Source organism: Prinia subflava, chromosome 1 (assembly GCF_021018805.1).
Source record: "Prinia subflava isolate CZ2003 ecotype Zambia chromosome 1, Cam_Psub_1.2, whole genome shotgun sequence".
Taxonomy (NCBI): domain Eukaryota; kingdom Metazoa; phylum Chordata; class Aves; order Passeriformes; family Cisticolidae; genus Prinia; species Prinia subflava.
In genome coordinates this window covers 53,012,168-53,033,381 of record NC_086247.1, presented here as the reverse complement: position 1 = coordinate 53,033,381, position 21,214 = coordinate 53,012,168, and the positions used below count along the sequence as shown (strand labels likewise).

At 37.6% G+C, this 21,214-nt stretch overlaps 1 protein-coding gene across 2 annotated transcripts in view; it reads right to left on the bottom strand.

Annotated features, from left to right (window-relative positions):
* Nucleotides 1-21,214, bottom strand: part of GNAL (G protein subunit alpha L) — a 177,634-nt gene that overhangs the window by 51,392 nt on the left and 105,028 nt on the right. For both annotated transcript variants that reach the window (XM_063396725.1, XM_063396736.1), the window contains exon 5: nt 1,705-1,802. In XM_063396725.1, the coding sequence (XP_063252795.1) occupies nt 1,705-1,802 (98 nt within the window). The remainder of the gene's footprint in view (nt 1-1,704; nt 1,803-21,214) is intronic.

Sequence of the window (21,214 nt, the reverse complement as noted above, 5' to 3'; positions counted from 1 at the left end):
AAAAACCCTATTAAACTTCCTTTAACCTTTCACAGAAAAAAGGTTGTAGGATTTAGTTTTATGTTCCAAGACAGTGGACTTCTAGATCCATTTTTTTTCCTCATTTGTATTTTGGTTTTGGAAACAACATGAGGCCTAACATTCTTCCTATCAGAGCCTGTACATAGGCATCATTTTTTTAAAGGGAAAACTCACCACCATTAGCACTATAATTTGGTGTATTCCTGCTTTTGCCTGGCCCTTTCAGCACCATTTTTCAAAGTAGGACGACTGTGAGACACATCGCCTTTTACTGATCACTGAAGTAGGGTTCACATTCATGTATTTTAAATATATACAGTTATTCTGTTTTCTTGGTCTGATGTTTTATTTGAGTTTGCGAATAGATATGATAAACAGTCAGTCTGCACTTTTCAGCAAGCACAACTCAGATCTGTACTATGGTGGTGGTGGTGAGTGAGGGCAGAGAGGAAACCCACTGATTACAATCCAGGACAGCTAAGTCTGTGTACAACCACTGCTTTAATTTCTAGCTACTCTGCACTGTGAGCAAATGCCCAGGTTTTGGTAAATGCACTAAGGTCAAATGAGTTCCTTCATACACATATCTAATTTTCCCTCACTTCCATGTGCTGATGAATCATTTTTTCCCAAAAATGGTCTGGAAAGAGGGAAAATAAATTATGACCTGCAACACTGAAATTCCGCACTGTGGCAGAAGCGTGACAAGTCCCTTAGTGACATGGACTTATTCCTCTGTTTCAGGCTCAGCACCAAGAGCAGAGAGGAGAGAAAAGCAAAACACTGAATGCAAGAACAGACTTGTGGCATTGCTGCAGACCATACTGCCAGTTAGACAAATCATAACACACTGGAGCATGTACTCTGAAACCCTAAATGACATAGCAACTGTATGAGTATATATTTTCGCAACAGCAGTTCACATGAAATGTGTATTTTCGACGGAAATCTAATTCAGAGCTGTGTTACTATCAAGGACAGCTGGGTTTGTAGCACTTGTAGTGTTAACAGACCATTTTTAGATTAATAGGCTTTCATCACTGCACTATGTATTTATGATTTGCAACTTCACAATCTACCACACTTCTCAGAACATTTCCGACCACACTGAACCCGTTTTCAGATTTTGACTGTGTTACGTAAACATGTATTATTTCACTTGGAAGGACAGAATACCAAAAGTACTACTGTCTTTAATTAAATACTGCTTATAATTTTTTTCCACCTAAAAATATATTAGTAATGCAGGTATTCATCTGGTTATGTAAATGTCTCAGAAATTTTTCTGGAATGTGAAAAGACAGAGCAATTTCAGCATTGTCTGGGTCTCAGAATTTTAAACAAAGGATTCTCCTTAGATTGACTCAATATTATTCCAGCTTAATAGTTTCAATTGAAATGATTTTATGTAAATCAATTTTGAGTGGAATAAAGATACCTGAAGTTATTTGATTTTTCATACTTTTCTTTATTAGACATGAAATATTTGACACAGAATATTTAGTTGTATAATAATGGCAAACTACGAGAATTAATTAATTTTGCTACACATGCTCCACCTATATAGAGAATGAAAATTTTAATTCCTATATTGCAAAACTCCTGCATCTCACTGATATATTTTCTAATTTGTTATAGACCATCACATTCTTGGCTATAAATTTCATAAAAAGAAATACTTACTACTGTGCACAGTCAATCAGTTGATATTCGTTTGACCTCTCGAAGCACGCCTTTACACCTTCATCATCCCAGAGCTTTTTTGCATGTTCAAAGAACTCCTGAAAATGGGAAATGAAATAGATCAGAGAACATTTCTCAATTTTTTCAATCCCCAATCTGCGCTGTTCCTGCCCCCAACCTTTATGCTTTATGCTTTGCAAAAAGATAGATTATACACTTTAAAAAAGCTGTAAGCATTTATTAGCAAAATTGCAATAAAATAAACAAAACATATGGCTGCTGAGAGTTTCCAGCACATGATATATACTGAAGACTGTCTTCAAAATTCATTCCAGTCCATATATAATATTTACTGTAAGTACAAAAGTTACCTACAAGCATGTTCACTTCATTTTTAACTGAATTTATGCTTCTGTCATGGAAAAGGCATGAAAGTGATGCAAGAAGCTGCTCAGCTAACACACATTAGCTTTCCAGAGAAAGAAGCAGCCTGTAACTTTAAAAAGATTGTGCAATTTTTCCTGAAAAACACAACTTTCCGCTACTTGGTATTTTCTCATGCAATACAATAACTTGATTGCAAGACTTTCAGAGTCTTTGCTCAACACTATATCCTCCAAACAGCTGCCTGGCACAACGTGCTTTTCCTAGCAGCTATCCCAGGCTACCCAAACCAGAAATATCTGCCAGCAAGCTTAATTCAGAATTATCTGAAAGAGGAACCAAAGTTGTCCTTGGTGCCTGTGAAGCCCCAGCCACACATGCAGAGAGGTAGGTCCAACCCTGCCTGGTGGCTCCTTTTCTCCAGCCCCAGCTCTAGAGACTCAAGGATCCAGCTTGTTTTAAAGCTGGGAGTCCATTTTATGTTGTATCATTACTGGTAAGTGATGCTGTAACAGAGTTTTTCCAGCTACATCGTTCTAAATTCAAATGAAAGATGTTTAGATGAATTAGTATTTCCTATATTATATAGCTCTTTCCTTCCTTGAACAAAATTGTTAAAGCAATATGTCAACTCAAACACAGAACTTGTTTTCTTAACACCTCTACACTGCTAATAAATCACCAGAGTCCTTTGGTTAGTCACAAATTTGTGAAACCTAACAAATTGCTTTTCCACAGTTCAATCTGGCTCTGTGTAAAATGAGTGTAATACCACTCTTCACTTCATGATCCTGTCAAAATTTTGCATAAACATTTGAATTCTGAAACTTTTCTGAAATTGCTTGCCAGTCTCTCCCCACATCTTTTCAGGATTTAAAACCTTTTGCCTTTTTTTTCTTCCCCAACTATACCACGCACAAGGTAGAGAGAGAGAGAAAATTCCATTATTTTAGAAACTTTGGAAATGTTAGAGAAGATATTAAACCAGGCATGAGAAATCTTCGCAGAAAATCTTGGATGAAGAGAGGAAGCAACACTATACAGTTGGCAGATGCTTATACTGCCCTTGAAATTTATTTCTTCACTTGGTGAGGACATGTTTATTTAGTCTTTGTTATTTTAATTACTTATGTAATGATTGTTTTAAACACTGCAGATCCACCTTTTGAAGTGATGCTACAGCTATTATAAACTCTTCCTACAGCAGAAAAAAGCAAAAACAAGCTCAAGAAAGGACAAGATATCAAACTAAAGCAGAAGGAGAAAGCGGACACACGTAACAGAGAACATGACTACAAGAAAAAGAAAGAGCTGGAAAAGCCAAAATCATAAATACCAGAAACCATGGAACACTCCTCAAATATGAAGCTTATGCTTACTTGGGGCATCAGCTGAATGCCTCTTACTTGCTGGCATCTCTGGCCAAAGAAAAGCACTGCCTTGTTAGTGGACAGAGGGAACTGTGGGTGTCTGGTCCTGAGGCAGAAGGAGCCAGCTCTCCATCCCATCAGACGGGAGCAGGGTCCAACTCAGCCCTTCCTCCCACAGGCACGCGCTGCTGCAGGCGTGGGGTCGGAGCACAGTGTGGCTGCCTTCCCCTCCTCCCCATCCGCGGGTGGAATTCCCACCCACCCCGAAAGCCATCTCTAAGGGGAACAAACGTGTAAAAACCAGTCCCATTCAGCCCCACAGAGCCTATAGGAAGGGGAGGAGATGAGGAGGAGGTCAGTGTACAGGTATCCTTTTCTGGAGAATGGGATGGATTGAGAGATCGGTTGACAATATAAATAACCAAGTAAAAAAGCAAACTAATAAATAAATAAAGTTGCACAGCTACAGTAGTTCTTCCCTTCTCCTTTTACACCCTCTGTATGAGCTTTATTTACTCTTATAAATCTCCTCTGAAAAAAAGGCAGTCATTTCAGCTCAGCTTCTTGAGACCCTACAAATATGTTGTAAATACAGGGTTTCCATATCGTATGCTTCAAATATTTCCACCTGACCATTATGTCTCAAAGCAGTCTATTTAAAGGGACTTCTAGTCTTCTAGTCCTAAGCAAATCATATAAAACAGAGCAAATATACTTCCCTCATTAAAATGTACTGATCTACTGCAGAGGAGTACACTTGATTGCAAATTGCCTCCCACACAGCTAGCTACTCGATCCTTCCTTCCCAGGTGACTAAAGCCTTCCAGAAAAATCCTGTTTCATTTCAAGGTGCCAAGTACCATGATCCAACTTTTCACACTTGTTTTTAACCCTTCTTTTGTCTGCTGTAAGTAATGTAATGTAATGACCCCCCACTGCAAGCACAGAGGAGGATTCTGCACATGGCAAACACATCTGGATGCCAGCCCCCTCTCCATCACAGGACAACATCCAGACAGCGATTACCACGTCAGCTTCAACCCCTGCAATCAAGACCCTTTTGCCTGGCCAGCCTTCCAACAATCACTCCCCTCCGCCCCATCCTTACAACTCATTCCTACGAGTTGCTTGTCACTTCTCCCGCCATGGCCACATTGTGGCCACCTCAATGGCAAGCACGTCCTGCTGCGGGCTTGGGCTCTGCCTGCGCTGCAGCACCTGCTCTGGGGCTGCAGTATCCTTGGGGTGGCAGCACAGTAATTCCTGTCACGGGGAAGAGTCAGGATAATTCACAGAAGAGACAATTCAGCTTTGCTTCAGCTGGTAAGGAAATATGGAGTAAAACATTTTAAAACGTTACCTTAGGTCAGTAAAACACAAACAAGGTTTTTAAGAGTAAGCTGAGACCATGCTAGCTTACATTCTGAGCTGGCCATACTAAGACTTCCTTAAAGGTGTGACTCCTGGAAAATGGCTTTTCAGTTCTCAGAAGTCACAAGCCAGGTCCTTTAAGAAATCTCGACTGGGACAGAAGAAAACAGGGACATGGTAAATCACTCTGGTAATCTGATGCACTGTATCTGCAAGCACACGCAGTTGACTTCTATCACATCAAAGTCACCAAAATCTACTAAAAATATTTAGCATACTGAAGAGAATCAGGAAATAATGTACTGTGCCTGAAAGCAGAAAACCACCTACATCACGACCAAACAGAACAGTTACTTCAGCAGAACTCTTCCGTAGGGACGGAGGCATACAAATAGTTGCACCTATTAATATACATATAAAATAAAACAATGAATATACTTTTAATGTAATATTTTAATTGGAGCATTAAAGAAGTAAATGATAATGCTTTAGGTCTCATGAATTACAGATGTCATGAATTGCAGGTACTTTTTACATTGCACATGTTAATTTATACCATTTATCTAAGAATTTATAGCAATCACTATACCATACAAAAACTTGATGTAATATTTGGATGTCATCAAAATGAAGATGTGACAGACAAAATCTCAAATATTTATTAATATAAAACTATCTGGAAATTTTCCACTCTTCCTGAGACAATCCAAAACCTCAGCCCTGCATTCCTAAACCTTCTTCTCGCTAGCAGATACATTTTGCTATAAATAATCACATTTCATCCAAAAATCATGAAGAGCGAGCCAAAAGCAGGTTATGGTTACTTTTTTCTTTTCAGAAGAAAATAAGCTCAGATCTACATAAATGTAAATCACCCTGAGCTGATATCACTGATCTAAACAATAGGCTATTTTTACTGTGTTTTAAAAGGTCTTGTAAAAATATTTTTACTCACCTAATTCCGGGAAAATTTTCCTGATTCAATGTATTCCAATACACAGCATTCCAAGAAAACAATACAGGTAATGAATGCAATGTACTGCAGCTAAGCCTCGGGGCACTGTTTTTCAACTTTGTCTTACTAGAAGTTACAGCCTGCTCTAGAAATTCAATTTTCCTTATTTTGGAAATAGACTTATTTATTGGTAGGTTACCTTAGAAACCTCCTCCCCCTTACAACTCCTACAAAAAAATTTCAAGTAGCTAAGAAATCGACTTATTTAACTTTTTAGATACCTAAATTTGGAATAAATAGTAGTGATGGTTAAACAATTACATATCTTCACGAACATATCTTTATGTTCTTTTGGAAAAAAGAACTTTTCATCTAACTGCTTTACAAACCACAAAAGTTCATGTTAGGTCAGGAATACAATTTTTATTCTACTAAGATTCTTTCTGTCTTCCTTCTGGATGGAGCATACATTTAATAGCTATCCTGATGCCACCTTTCTGTTTCCCAGAAAGTGGAATTTAGAAGGCTCCATCCACAGCCATATTGTCTACTTCTGTTAATATATTTTAAACATGGAAACAACAGCTTAGATCAATGTGGAGTCAATCTCCCTCAAGCCAAAATTTATGCTCTTATTCTCCTAAGCTTCAGGACTGTCAGGACTGTAAGACAGTTTCTCATCTAAAACACAGATTAAACCTGTCTGATTACCTGACAACCACTTAAAGAAGTGGCAAACGTTACACATTTTCATAGTTCTGCCATTGTGGGTGTGAAATGAAGTCATCACTTCTATTCTGAATTTTCAGTTACTACTTCTTCTCTCAAGTACTTAACCAAACAAAAAGTAAATCACACAATGCATTAAAATTTCCCACCTAACACCTCCCCAACTCCCAATGAAAACTGCAGTGCAAGATGATCCAGAGAATTAATTGACACAGGAAGGGAGGTATGTGCCTCCCTGCCTAGCAGGTTACTTGTACCTCCCAATGCACAGTGCAGGTTTACATGTATTTATACATACAGATGGTCCCAGTCTCCCATCCATGGAACTATGGAAACATTTTGTGGAATAAGAGTGACAACTGATGGGGAACATTCTAATACCATAAGTATGACACCCATAAGTGAAGTCAAATTAAGGGTGTATAAGCAAACTACCTGCAGGGTTTTCTAAATGTGGCATGTTTGATTCTGCAATTCAAACAACATCCCTTGAAGCACCCTTTTCTGTACCAAGGCTGGGGTCAAAACAGAACGGGATCCATCAGCCTGCAGCCCAAGTCACAGAGCATGGCAGCAACAGCAAAGAGCAGGATGCAGTGCTGTTACAGCAGAGGACAGACAGCAACACAGTCTGGGAGGAAGAACTCTAACCTAGCACTTTCATCTCCTCTCACAGAGCTGTGAGGAAGCCTTTGTCCATGTGGTGCCCAGGGGATGATGAGAGTGACTGCATTGTGGGTGATGGGAAGCTCAGCCGAGCTCCCCCTCACACTCCAGAAAACTTCACAGCTCCTGGGGCTGCCCTGGCAGCCACAGATCTGATCAGTGTATCAGTATATCAGTATTCTCTGGGGGTTTGCAGCATAAGCCTTGTAAAGTAACAGAAGAATGGCAACTTTAAAAAGTTTACATTTGAGCCAAGTAAACATCTGGAATTTAACATTATGAAGCAAAACCTACTTTCGTGGATCCTAGACTCTGTTGCAAGCCTCTACAGTCTCTGCTCACTGTAGACAGTCTCCATTTTGAGCGCCTGACTTTAAATTGAATCCTAACCCAGCGTTTAACTGAGGTGGTTGCAAACTGATGTTTCAACAAACCTGAAGTAGACAGTGAATGACAATCTGCCCCAGTGACTCCAATCATTACTGGTTTGCTTGTATCAAGTGTAGCAACTAATTTTCTATTAAAATTGCTCTTCATCTGCAAACACCTACTGAGTGCAAATGCAAGCTGTGTCAACAAAAATATTTAAATAGATTTAATGATTGGGTGAAGTACAAGGTAAGGCACCCAAGAGAGAAGGAAGCCTGCTCAGTTACCTCTTCCACAAGTACAGCCTCTTGATAATCATCCTCTTGTTTACGAGTTAGAAGCGTCCCTTATGGCTCAGTCAGCTCCCCTTAATCCTTTATGAAATGTTCTGCCTAACAAGGGAGCTGTTTTGCTGTAGGTATACAAAAGGCAGCTGCTCAAACTCCTAATGCCCACAACGAAGCCAGGCAAACAGCTACAATTTGAAAACGAAAGCAGAATACATGACTCGAATTTCCCCAACAGCACTGTTGTCAAAACCTTCATCAGCACCAAAGCAATAGCGTGAGAAACACCGCAACCACGTAGGGAGGGGTGGCCAGCTGGCACACAAGGACCATGCTCAACAGTAGGGTTCAGATGTTCCTAAAGAACCAACACTTACAGTAGATTGATTATACAGAAACCTTTAGGAAAAGTACAACCTCCACCCCCTGCAAAGTATTTTCTGTTGTAATTTGTGGGTGTGCAATAATCAATGCAATTACTTTGCTAGTTAGTGACTCATTCTGATAGGCACAGCAGCAGTTTGGCCTCTAACCCTCCTCCAAAACCTAACTTCAGATCTGTCAAAGAGAATTACAGGATATTACATCCAGATCTACCTTCTATTCATTTTCATTGGACTTATTTTGCCCTTTTTTAGGGCCAGATGCAACAGTCTTCAGGCATGATCAGTCTGCACTAAGCATAACCTCTGTTCATTAGAGCTGAACATGGGAGGATGGCAAATACCACCTCCACAGAACACAATCTGTGTTGGGGCATCTCATATTCCAAGAAAACAAAACCAGGATATTAATTCCTAGGAAAATTTTATCTGACTTGCAGTATAAGGAAAGAAGCTGGGGCAACAAACAGCATTTATGAATGTATAAAAGCACACAGCCACCACATGCCACTGAGTAACATCATTGGACAAAACGCATCAATTGTGGAGCTTGCTGACATGGTTCAAAAACCACGTGTGCAGCCAGCACAGATAGATTCTACATCCCTTTCCTGAACTATTTCTGTGACTTCACTTCTAAGCTCTTACTCTACACTGTATTTCCAAGAAGTGTGTGCAGTTGAGGGATCAGCCTGATTGCCCTAGCAGTTCTATTTCTGCCTGCTGGAAACATGTTCCATCTGCCATCTTATTTTATAGAAATCAACAAGTTCAACTTTCATAGAGCACAAAATTCATCTGCAAGGTCTGAGAAATATATTAATATGTGCTTCAAACTTGCATCTGTCAAACACTAAAAAAAGGTCTGAAAGGTCTTTAGATCATACTAGCAAAAATAATAACATGATTTTTTGCTTTCGTAGTATTTTGAGGCCACCACTGTAGTTTGGATAGGCTTTGCATATAAGAATACATTATAAGTCAAAGAACAGTTACACGTTTTTCCTTCACTATCTGTTAAATACTGGAATTTTTTCTGAGCTAGACAACAAAGCTTTTATACTAAAACCAAAAACCTCTGATTCAGTCTTCTAGTCTCCATTTTAACTGTGTACTTCAAGTTTCAATCTGTTCAAACCCTTGAATGTTGTCGCCTACCTGCTATTTTAAGGGGCCACCAAGCTCTCAACTAAGAAAAGGAGAGATAATTTAAGCAAATTACTTAGTGCCTTAGTATATAGTGCCTAAAAAATGTGTCAAGGATAGAAAGCTCACACACACTCTTTTCCTTGAAATTATGCTGGTTTCAGGGAGTCAGGACCTCTCTTTGAATGTACATAAAAGCTCTTAATTTGAAAAAAAAAAACTTCTCAGAATATTTGTGAAAGCAATTAAAGGTGCATTACACAATCTTACAACATTGCTGCCCTTTGTATTTCTGAAAAACTTGTGAAAAGAAAAATGTAGGTAATGTTATAATTCCCTCAAGGAGAATTTTTTTTTGTGGACAACAGATGATGACAAAGCGTGAAATTAATCTGCAAGTGCTGAGTAAGATGCAAAAAGAACGAAAAATATGTAATGACTTGACAAAAAATTCAGAGCAGGTGATTTATTCCTGTTATCAAAATGCTGCTTACACAGTTGTCTTTGTATAGCATTGAGGCTTGAAACTGGAAAAATTACTGAAAAACACATAATCTGTATATCACCTGCACTGGGAGATATTTGCTTGCTGTTTATTTATTGAAAGCAATAATGGCACCATGAAAATGTACAGATTCTGTATGCCCACATTTGTTTCTTAAGCTGACTAGGTAAGACTAAACAGAATAGAGTCTGTGTGAAATAAAGGATGGCCAAATCAGCCCACAGCACTTTTGTTACTGCTTCTGGTTCTGCAATCATTTAACTCCTGGGCCTTTGCAATGAACACCATATTCAATTCTAAGTCAATATCCAGTCAGTGAATACGTACAAATCACTCTGCAATCCTTGACCAAGGGACTGTTATGGAACTGAGACGTGCTGCTGTCAGACATCTATTATAAAGCAGTAAACTTGAGACATTTCATAGCAGGAAATATTATCAAGATTTTTATTTTCAAAACACCGGCCAATGACAATAACTAACATGCTGTAACATGGCAGAATTGGATCTGAATCCTCCCTGATTATAAATCTCACGTAGCATTGTATTAGATCACATTTTTGTATTAGCTGCATAGCAGGGCAATTTTCTATTCCATGCCACAAAGCATTTGGGCACAAATCAATACCAAAAAATGGAGACCTTCCAGTGGATTGTTATTTCACTGAGTAGTGAAAACCATGAAGTTAATTCTCACCCGCTGCGTTGAAGAGATAAATCTAAATGTGCACTTTGTCACCTTTTGACACTGAGAACCTGACCCTCTATTCAAGTTCCTCCTGCATGCTTCCAGTCCTTCTTACAAGCCTGCCTCTGTTGCCATTATTCAGAGGGTGGGGACTCCCCCCAAGACATCAAACCAGTGCAGCACAAGGCTGAGGGGAGGCAGCTCTTCCCTGTCCCCAGGCAGTTCTCCTGCCCTGCTGGGTTCCATAGGGAACCCCTGCTGCTTCTGTAAATACAGCTTCAGAGTGAAGACAAGCGTCCAGTGAGCTGTACAAACACAGGACTGCAGCCTGTAATTCTTCCAGCACAGAAAGTTTCTACTACTCGCAGCTTCAACTGTTTTCCTTAAACCAGTTTTGAAGGTCATACATCAAGGAACTATTTCATGCTCTAATATGCACTTTATTATTTGTAAGTGATTTCCTACCAGACAAGTGGCTTGCAAGGACAGAGAACTCTCATTTCCTTTTATAGATTTGATTCGGAAATAAATGCTGGCAACATCATGTGACAAATGGGCAGCATCCACAAGTTGAGCAGCTCTCAAAATTGTATCAGAAAGTAATGGAAAAGCCAGTCTGCTGCTGCCAGATCTATTTAGCCTTCTACTCCTCTGCACAAGTTTTATCTAAATTCTTTGGCATTATCTCTCTTCTTTTGACACTTCTTCCTGTCCTTAGCCATGTGCAAAAACCTAGCTTCAGCACACTAACTTACTAATTCTTAAATATTTATAATAGTAGGAAAAGGTGATACAAGTCTTTCTAAATTGAGTTTCAGAACGTTTTTTCTTCTAATTAACAACCACAAGTACAGATATATGTATATGAGTAAGGATTTCCTATGAAAAGTGACTTTTTTATCTTTTCTATCGGATAGCTGTTGTCGTTTAGAACCATTCTTGGAAATGACTGGCTACAATTACACGAACCAGTAAATTTGGCTATCTGAAAGCAATATATTTTAAAGGAACCCCATAGTTTGAAGATGTGCTTACAACATTTATGTATGCAGAATTACTCTATCTTATTATTTAGTAAGATTAAGATATCTTAATAAAGCTCTGAGAAGTAATGCAAGTAAATGCAAGTAAATTTCGGCTGCAATTTATACAACTTCCAACATTCTTCTAATGCCAGTTTCCACAAATCTAGCGTTGACGAGCCCTAGAAACCAACCTTTTCAAAGTAATTTAGAAGAATTTCAGCTAGCAACTGCAGAAAAGTAAAATTTTTAATTCCATTTTGAAGAGTACATAATTTTCAGGAACTATGATAACAATATCCTATTATGTATAACATGAAAAGAATGTATATACAGTAACAAATGAAATTGTTGAGGCATCAGAAGCTAAGTATTTTTTGTTAGCCCATACATATTGTTACCACTCAGAAACTGCTTAGAAGTCAACAGAAATCTATATCCACAGGAATAAAAGTTTTGACAAATATAGATGTCTAGAGACAATGGACAACTTGTGGATGGAAAATTCTGTCAGAATTTCAGAGCTGAAAGTCACTAAGGGGGCCCAACTGTTTGGCATACAGATGTTTGCAGGGTACCTGAAAAAATACTTTATAGAGCCTAAGATAGCTTCTTCCCTTTCCTTCCAGTCTTTTGTTTACTATTTGCTGCAGGATTATTTCTCACTTCAAATGTAATCTAACATGAAAGCTGCTGATCAATATTGTAAACAGATGATTAGTGTCTTGTGACTGCCAAAGAAGTGTTAATGAATCTCAACAAATGATGCTGAACCAGGGATGTGAGGTAAAATAATTGAATTGAGGGAGATAATAAAACTAGGTAATTCCTTCTGTTTAAAAGGCAAATATTGCCAGAACTCCTTAAACAGAAATAAATTATTGTCTTGTCTCAGAAATGGTAGGAAATCCATTCTTTTGGATTAATTAAAACCAAACTGCCACCAACTGCAGCACTGCCTACCTGAAGTAAAACACAGAACTTGTGAGTTTGAGGTCATTGCTACTGGCCTCCTCTACCCTGCATCAACTGAGGTGAGACTCCAAGGAGCCTCCCTGCACCTCCTCTCCCTGCTCTTTCCTTCAGGTATTGCTCGGCTATAGAATCTGCCAGAGCCCCCACAGGGCCATCAGCAACCTCCCTGCAAACGGGCGGATCCACATGGACAAAAAGGACCTGCTGGATGCTGCACCTGCTGAACAAATTCAGTTCAGCTGGATCTGGAGAGAAAAGCTGACAGATATGTGCCAGTTGTGAGCGAAGCCTTGGAACAATGTGAAGATTGAAGATAAGTCAGACAAGGACTTCTGTTGCCTTCTGTTACAAAACCCAACCAAGTGACTTCAGAATGAAACAGAGAAATAAATAACATCTTCTAGCAGCAACCACTCTGAATTTCTAGGGAAACTCCATTCCACAGACATTCAATCTTTTCAGAGCTCTTGCTTCCTGTGAATGACTGAAAGAGATGGCTGGGCAACAAAAGCATACAGGTTATTCCCAGCTCTCTAAAGAGCTCCTTGAAGAATGCCAGGAACAGGTGCATTGTAGACAATAACCTTTAAGCAACCATAGATTTTTGAGAACTGAGGGTAGTTCATCACCAGTAGTTTTAATTACACAAACAAACAAACAAATACCAGACAAGCTCCTCTTCCTCTCTATCTGCCCACTGATCCATTGTTCATTAATCCATAGCTTTTTCAATTTTCCAACTTGAAATACACTGGTGAGGGAAAGAGCCTTCTTCATTGATTCCATCAAAGACTTTTTTGGCAGTTAAACTGGAAAATGTACATAAACACCAGAACTGAAATTCTTGATCAGTTGTAGCAAGTCCAAGCCTTAACACTGTGAAATAATCCAATACCTACATTTAAAGCAAAAAATAAATATTTAAATACACCATAGAAAAGTTGTTTCTTTCCAGGAAAAAAAAGGTATTGACTTGGAGAACTCAAGACTGTAAACAGTACATCAATCTGTCACACTTGGGGTATGACACATTCAGTTAAACATAAATGCCTTCTTCATATGGGACTGTTTCTTTTTTCAAGCTACCTTTTAAAAGACTGAGGTTTATTTTTAATGCAATATAATTTAATTAAACAAACATTTGATATACATTTTTAATATGAGAAATTCGTGTAAGAACTTTGCTTTTCAAGACTCGCCTTCTACAGGATCACGCTTTGAAATCGTATTTACGTTGCAATAAAAAGGCAACTAAAAATAAAGCCTTGAGCCTATTATACTTTTGTGAGTTTGATATTTTTTCACAAATATTTATTTACATGAAAGTATAATAAAATGTGGATAAAGAGCAGAGTGATCTTCACAAGAGAACAGTCATCCAACAAACCAAAGTTCTGTGACTTTTCTATTGAAAACTAAAGGACACTCATATCCCCTATATAAAATATGGGCTTTTGTTGCTCAGAATCAAAAAATCTAAGTTAGTTCTCCAACACATTAATTGACTTTTAGAAACCATATTGAAACATGAAAATAAGCAAGTATTTCTTCACTGTATTTGTACAGTTTCTACTTCCTACTGTTTCCCCACACAGCTGAGTATTTAGCACTGCCCTTGGGCGCCGGATGTTTCCCACACAAAATGACTGCACTGAGCACACGTAGGCTGCAGCAAATCTCAGCAAGGTTAGAGAACATTTTGCATGGCACCCAGGCACTCAGTGCAATGGGATCCTGACGTTAATTTGAAGCTCTGGAGTATGTAAACTCCTGTGCAAGGCTCCAGTGGCCATCAGCATTTTCAGATGCCCCAGATGGGGCAAAGCTTTAACCTGTTGTTTGCTTCTGGTGAGCAGGCTGGCAGAACTGTACTCTCAACACAGCTTGAGCAGGCTGCTGCTCCCTTGAACAATTATCAAAAATGTAGAGAAAATGTTGGCTTCCTAAAACAGCGTTTCAGTACAACAGCAGGTGCACTTCCATTAATGGTGACTGTTGTGGACAACTATGAATTTTTCCACATTTTCAGCAGAAACAAGATGGCAAACACGCTGCCTCTGTTGATTAACAATAGCTACAGGATGCAGAGCTACACCACACATGAAGATGAAACGTAGGTCTGCAAGTAAACCTTAAAATAGCATAAATAAACATAGTTCAGTTGTCAGTAACTGATCCATGATCATCTTGTTTATGATACACTTTTAAATTACAAGTCAGTGCTAACAGCCCCTTGATGCACAATTATTATCTGGTTCATTACTACATATACTTCTAATGGAACGAGCTGGTAAACAGCAAGATGTTTATTATCAAGAGAATACTGAAAAGTGGTTTTCTCTTTAGAAGAAAGCAACAAGATAAACATATTTGCTTCTACTGAAGTAAACTGGCTAGCAGGATTCTAGAGACATTTCAGGGTTTTGGTAAAGCAACAGGCAGCCAGAATATGTATTATTGTATTTGCCATGTTTCAATTATATAAATGATAAAGACTCATTCTAAAATAGATGCCAAAGATTAGACAGTGAGCCGAACTGACTTAATATATTTCACCAAATATCTTAAGTGGTTCCTGTTACTCCAGGTAAGCTGGCTGAACGAAACATTTCCAAAAGGAAAATTGCATAAAGTTCCTAAAAATGTGGTAGAAAACAATTTGCAACAGAAGAGAACAACAAAGGTATGATGGAATATCATCAAATAAAGTAGGCATCTTTGTTAGTTAACAACCACAAGAAAGGAGTTGATACATATTAAAAAAAAATCCAGGAATTTTTATAGCAAAGTTGTAAAGAGTTCTGGGCTGTTGTTGTTTTTATTTTTTTTCTCTTTAGAGACAGATATGAGTTATATATCACAAAGTTTTGCTAGATTAATTACACCTCATCAGTGTGTGAGAAATTCAAATCTGTGAATAGCAGCAGTGTAAGAGGAAAAACCCAACATGAAGGCAAATATTTCATAGGAGTGAGCCTCTGATAGCTCAATTGCATCATTCAAAAAGAAGTCATGATACAACAGTGGAAAAAACCCTTAGCTCAGAATACCTATTATACCTTGGCAGATCAATGCAGATACACTGCATTCATATGCTGTATGAATTTAAGAGATGTAAATTAATTTGTGTTACATTTTCAGATATTATGATCCCTGTGACTAGAACAAAATGGTTATTAAACCTTTTGGTGAAATTTCGACATTTATAAAGCTCAATCATCAGTTCTACATCTTGCAATTTAAAATTTCTACATTGTTTTTATATATCAACATATTAAAAATTTGGTATTTCTTAAATTTCAGTTCTCAAAATATATCTCCTTGCAAACATAATCCATAGCTACCAGTTTTTAAATGCTGTTGAACTGTGTATCTGATTGCTAATTTAAATCAAGAATTTCTAAGGGTGACTTATAGAACAATTAAAACATTCTTCTGAATATATAAATTTATTCTCCATTAGTGCAGTATAAACTTGGTACACTGCAAAATGCAGAGTCAATCCTCTGACTTGGAAATTTTCTGTTTGCAGATTTACAGCCACATCAGCAACTTTCAACTGTAATTTACTGCTATAGATACTGTATTCACATGTAGCAACTAACACTTACCTGCTCATAATGAAGATTTCCAGGAACAAAGTTGGAAAACTACGGATTATCTAACATACCTCCCAGAAAACAGCTGCTGTGTGGCCACATCATTGGATTACAAGTCATAAACCAGATGTAAGATTGTGTGTCATAAACCATAGATGTAGACATATCCATCTTGGAGTTCTTTAGTTAAAACATTAAGTCAAGACATAAAGTGTTGAAATCTGAAATTATTTCCCTCATCATTCATATTTTGCTACTCATCTTGGACCTTAAGAAAATCAGAAATAAAAATAAAAAAATCTCTTTTGCTTTACAAAATCAGTCAGCATTCTTATGATGTATGAAAAAAAAATCTATTTTTAACTAAGTCATTTAAGTTCTACACTGATATCCCATGGAAAATAAGTAGTTTCCATATCTCTTTCTAAGTATAAACAGCAGGAAAAACTCATGTGCTTTTCCAAAATTCCTCAAGCACAGGTCATAAAGTACTTCAGCTGCAACTGAAGCATGTCATAGCTCTATACTGAATCATTACACTCACTTTTCAGATGGTTACATTTATCTGGGATTATAAATCTTGCTTACACCACTCGGAGAGCCAGAGCAAGTATATAAAAGAGTACAAAGAAAGAAAAACAGCATTACTTACATTTACTTTTTCTTCAAGAGTTTCATTTTCTCTTTGAGACTTTCGTTTAAAAATTATTTAAAACATAAACAGTCTTACCCAGATCACTGTTGAATTATAAAAAGAGAGAAACCCAGTGTATTGTTATCCATTTTATTAACTATTCTATGTTAGCTGAAAACTATTAAATATTCTATCAAGGCAATCAGTTCCAGTGTTCCATCTTACCTTTTCTTTTTCTGAACACTCTGGACCATGCAGTCCATGAATTTGCCATATTACTGTTATGATTTTTTAAGAAATTAAGGATTTTTGTAAGACTCCTATTTCAGTATTTAATATAAATAATACTGTAATAAGCCAATCATGCTGGCAGAAGTACAGCACACTACTGGAAATACCTGTTCTTGGAGGTGATTTGGATTGAGCAACTGGGCGATGCTCTGGATAGAAATTATTCAAGTCCCTGTTGGCGCATTCAATATGAGTAGGTCAAGTATATGGCTAGATGTTGTGTTATTTTTTGCAATTCAATAACAGTGCAAATATGAACTGACAATATTTCTCCCACACAAACATAAAAAATCAATTCTAGCCATATCAGCGATGAAAGAAATATGAAGTACACTGTGATTGTTGGTTTGCCTGCAAATTTCCATGCAGTAATCCTAACAAACTATCTAGGAAAGTTTCAAATGTAGCAAAAATGGGTTTTGGAGGTTGTCTGGAAAACAACTACAAAACTTTTGCTTATTAAACTTCTTTTTTTTTTTTTTTGTATTAAACTTTATATATTTGAACCAGATTCCCCAAACTGCTGAAACTACGGACAACAGGCTAATGAAAGGGAATCATAATACTTAAGACTGTGGTGTTCTAGGACAAGAACCAAGTAGCTATTGCCAAAGATAAATCAGCTTTTCTAACCCAACCATCCCAGGGAGCAGATGATTGCCTACCTGGGGATTTTGTCTGACAAAGAGGGTAGAAGCTGTAAAGAGAAGTTTCTCTCTGGCTTCTTAAAGACAAGGGTAGGTAGCATATGTGACAAAGAGAAACAGCAAACAAGGAAGGCACTGGGGGGGGGAATGATGTTTTCCTTTCTGGAGGATAAGCCACTAACAAGGACAGCAGAAGGAGAAGCAACAACCTTAGAAGCACCTGCCTTCAGCTGAGGAAATCCTCCAGAAAAAGCAAGAACACGCAATGGGAATGTGCTCACTACAATGACTGTTTTGGTCCAAGTCTGTTCTTTCCTATGCTAAAAGCACAGGTTGTGGAGAAAAAAGCTTCTTAAATCTACATATGCACCCTCTTTGAGAAACTGCCTGAAGAACATGGCTGTACTTCAACTAATATCAGATGCAATGTTCCCTTTGGTGAAATAAACATTTTTGAAACACTACTCCGAAATGTGCTTGGGTTCCACACTCAAGCGGCACTGAAGTTTTCCATCAGTGGCATATTTCAACCTCCAGAACATTTAACTTCTCTCTTATTTGTAAAACTTCTATGATATGGTTGAGATCTAGCCTATGACTAGATCCTTTGTACCAGAAAAGAGACTCTGACCTCCCAGTCCAACTGTAGGGGGAAAAAACATCCCTGAACATCTCCTCAGGTGGGGAACTCCCCCTCCTTATGAGAGCTTTCAAGGAAGATACATGTTTTTGACACGAATTTGTTTTTCCTTGATGTACTGTTAAAAACCAGCTTACACTAATATGAGGAGTAAATGGGAGATTATTCTTTATTCCAAATTGGTTATCTATTCCACTATACAGCTGGGAGGAGAAGGGAGAGTTTGGAGAGAAATAAAGCATTCAAAATAATCTGAATATGAGAAAAAGAATAAAATAAATATTCCTAACAGGAAATCAGGCATTCTTAAGAGAAACTTTCAAAACTTGTAGGAAAAAAGGTCAGTTTTAATGACTAATTTCTCCACTTGACAAGAATTTGCAACCATCACAGCTAACCCTCCGGCAATTATAAAAATGCCCTCACTGATGCTGTCTTGAGATTTCAACAGTATTTTGCAAAAAAAAAAAAAATACATAAAAGAGTGATTTTTAATTATTTTTCTCTGGCAGTCTAAACTTTTACTTTCTTCATTTGATGTCTGATATCCTAAAGACCTCTCAACCAACAAAGAGTTTTTATATGGAAAGTATTTCACTGGAGCCACACCAGCGTGTGTAACTCACTTAAAATCTGCAGCAGACATTCTGATTATTTTAAAGGGCAGGGGAACAAATATGTAAATTTGGTTGTGATGGTTATCTTCAGATTTTAACAACGTAAAAAAAAGTATTGAGGAGAAAACAAATGAACAGCAAGAGACAAGCAAAAGCATCTCAGAATATGTAAGGAGTGAATGTAGTCACTGAAAATTTATTTTGCTGTTTCTTCACAATTTCCAATTGGACATCAATTAATCTGGTAGAGAATATCATAATTCTGTTTCCTTGCTGATTAAAAAGGAGAAAATTTGCACTAGTTATAACAGAAAAAAAATTTGTAGACTTTCTGTGATTTCCAACATTATCGTGTAAGTGAATTTTTGCTCTGCAAATCAGCCTCAGCACCACCCTCAAGTAACTACGGAAAAAGTACTCATAGGACCCATTGGTCATCTGGATTTAGTATGGCAGGTAAGAGGGAAAATGGTGCTTGGTCTTGGAGATTTAGCATTAGAGTTACTTGTCTTTCTAGTTCTTCCATGGTAAAGCAGCAGAAAAGAAGTGCTATTAAGGAAAGCACTCTAGTTGACACAGACTAAAAGATCCACATTCACTTCTGCCTATGACTCTCAAGAGTGGTCTCTGTAAAAAAAACCCAACAAAACCAAACAACTGTACCCATAGTGTTCTGCTCTCCCTGTGCTGTGAGTTTTTTAAAGAAGCTTTATTTCACCTTAGCTCACATATCTTAATGTAACTCCATATTGTCAGTTGAGCTTTAAGGTATTTTTGACTTTCTAGCTTGTATCATCATTAGTCAAATTAAAAAATGATCCTTGATTTTTTAACAATAGCAATAACAGAGAATGACTTTACACAATAGTCTGTGTTAATAATCCTAAAAGCCAAAATGTACCTATTATGTTTTCTTTCTACTGCCAAATTTTTCTCACTCCTGAAATACTAATTTAAAAATATTCCTTAATTACTTAACATTGAACTATTTTTCCCCTTTTGACTTGCCACTTCAAAAGTTAGAATTATTCAATACAAAATAAATCTAAATTCATCTGCAGCCAAAAAGGACATTTTTCTCAATTTAGTAACACCACTGCATGAGAAGAATGTAAGCAATACCTTGATCTCTATATATGCTTGCATAAAGACCAGGCAAACATTTTTTAAAACTTTCACAGAATACTCAACCCAGAAATTTCTAATCATCCTAAATGAACCGCAAAAATGCACTCAGTGAAATGTACACATATTTAGAGAAGCAGATTATTATGAATGCTATCAGTAAGAATGATAATTTGCAAATGATTAAACTGCAAAGATAAATAGAAGGTCGATTTTTATAACTTGATTCTGGCTTTGCCTAAAAGGATTGATGAGGAGCTGGTACAATTGTCAAATAAAGTCATGAATCCCCATTTTAGGCATCTGTTTATTTCAACAAAATTCCTAAGAGATACTTGGTTTATAGGAATTAATATTTTCTACGGTCAAGGAATTTTGAAACTATTCTTTATATGAACATAACTTATTTATTTTTATTCAGTTTCTCATACAAGGCTTGAGACTCTATTTATGTGGTAGTTTTATTTAAGGCTATGTTTTCCTTGAGATTCAGAATCAGGAATGCTCTTACATTTTTTCACATTATCCTCTCAGCATACCCCAGATCTAACACTCATGACTATCCTGCATCGCTGCACAGAGGTTTTTTTGCTGGTTTAATTTCCTATCTTCTCTGTAAGAATGAAGTCGAGAAGGGTTGTTTTTCACCCCGCCCTTTCCAAGTTGTTCCAGTACCTAATGGAGTAACAGCAGAGACTATGGGATCACGTATGGAGGCATGCAGCACGTAAATGATTACAAATCAGCACAACACATCAGCATGCAGCCACGCAGCACAGCAGCCAGGACCCCACCTTTTCCAGCCAAAGGCCCTAGAGTGCCGGCTGTGACTCGGGGAGGAAACCAGCTCAGGGCGAAAGTGTTTTCTAGCAAGTGAAAGGGACAAAGAGCGTGGTAGCTGACCTTGTTATTTCCTGCTTCTTGCTCTTCGTGCTGGGGAAATGGGCATTTTAGCAACATCAGCTCAAGCGAGCCAAGATTGTCTGCTTTCTAATGGATTAAGGTAACTTTTCCTTGTAGAGCAACCTTTGTTTTCTGGTTGAACAGTAAAATGACAACACTATGAATTGCTGCTGTGTTCGTTCACTTTTCCAGCAGCAAAGGTTT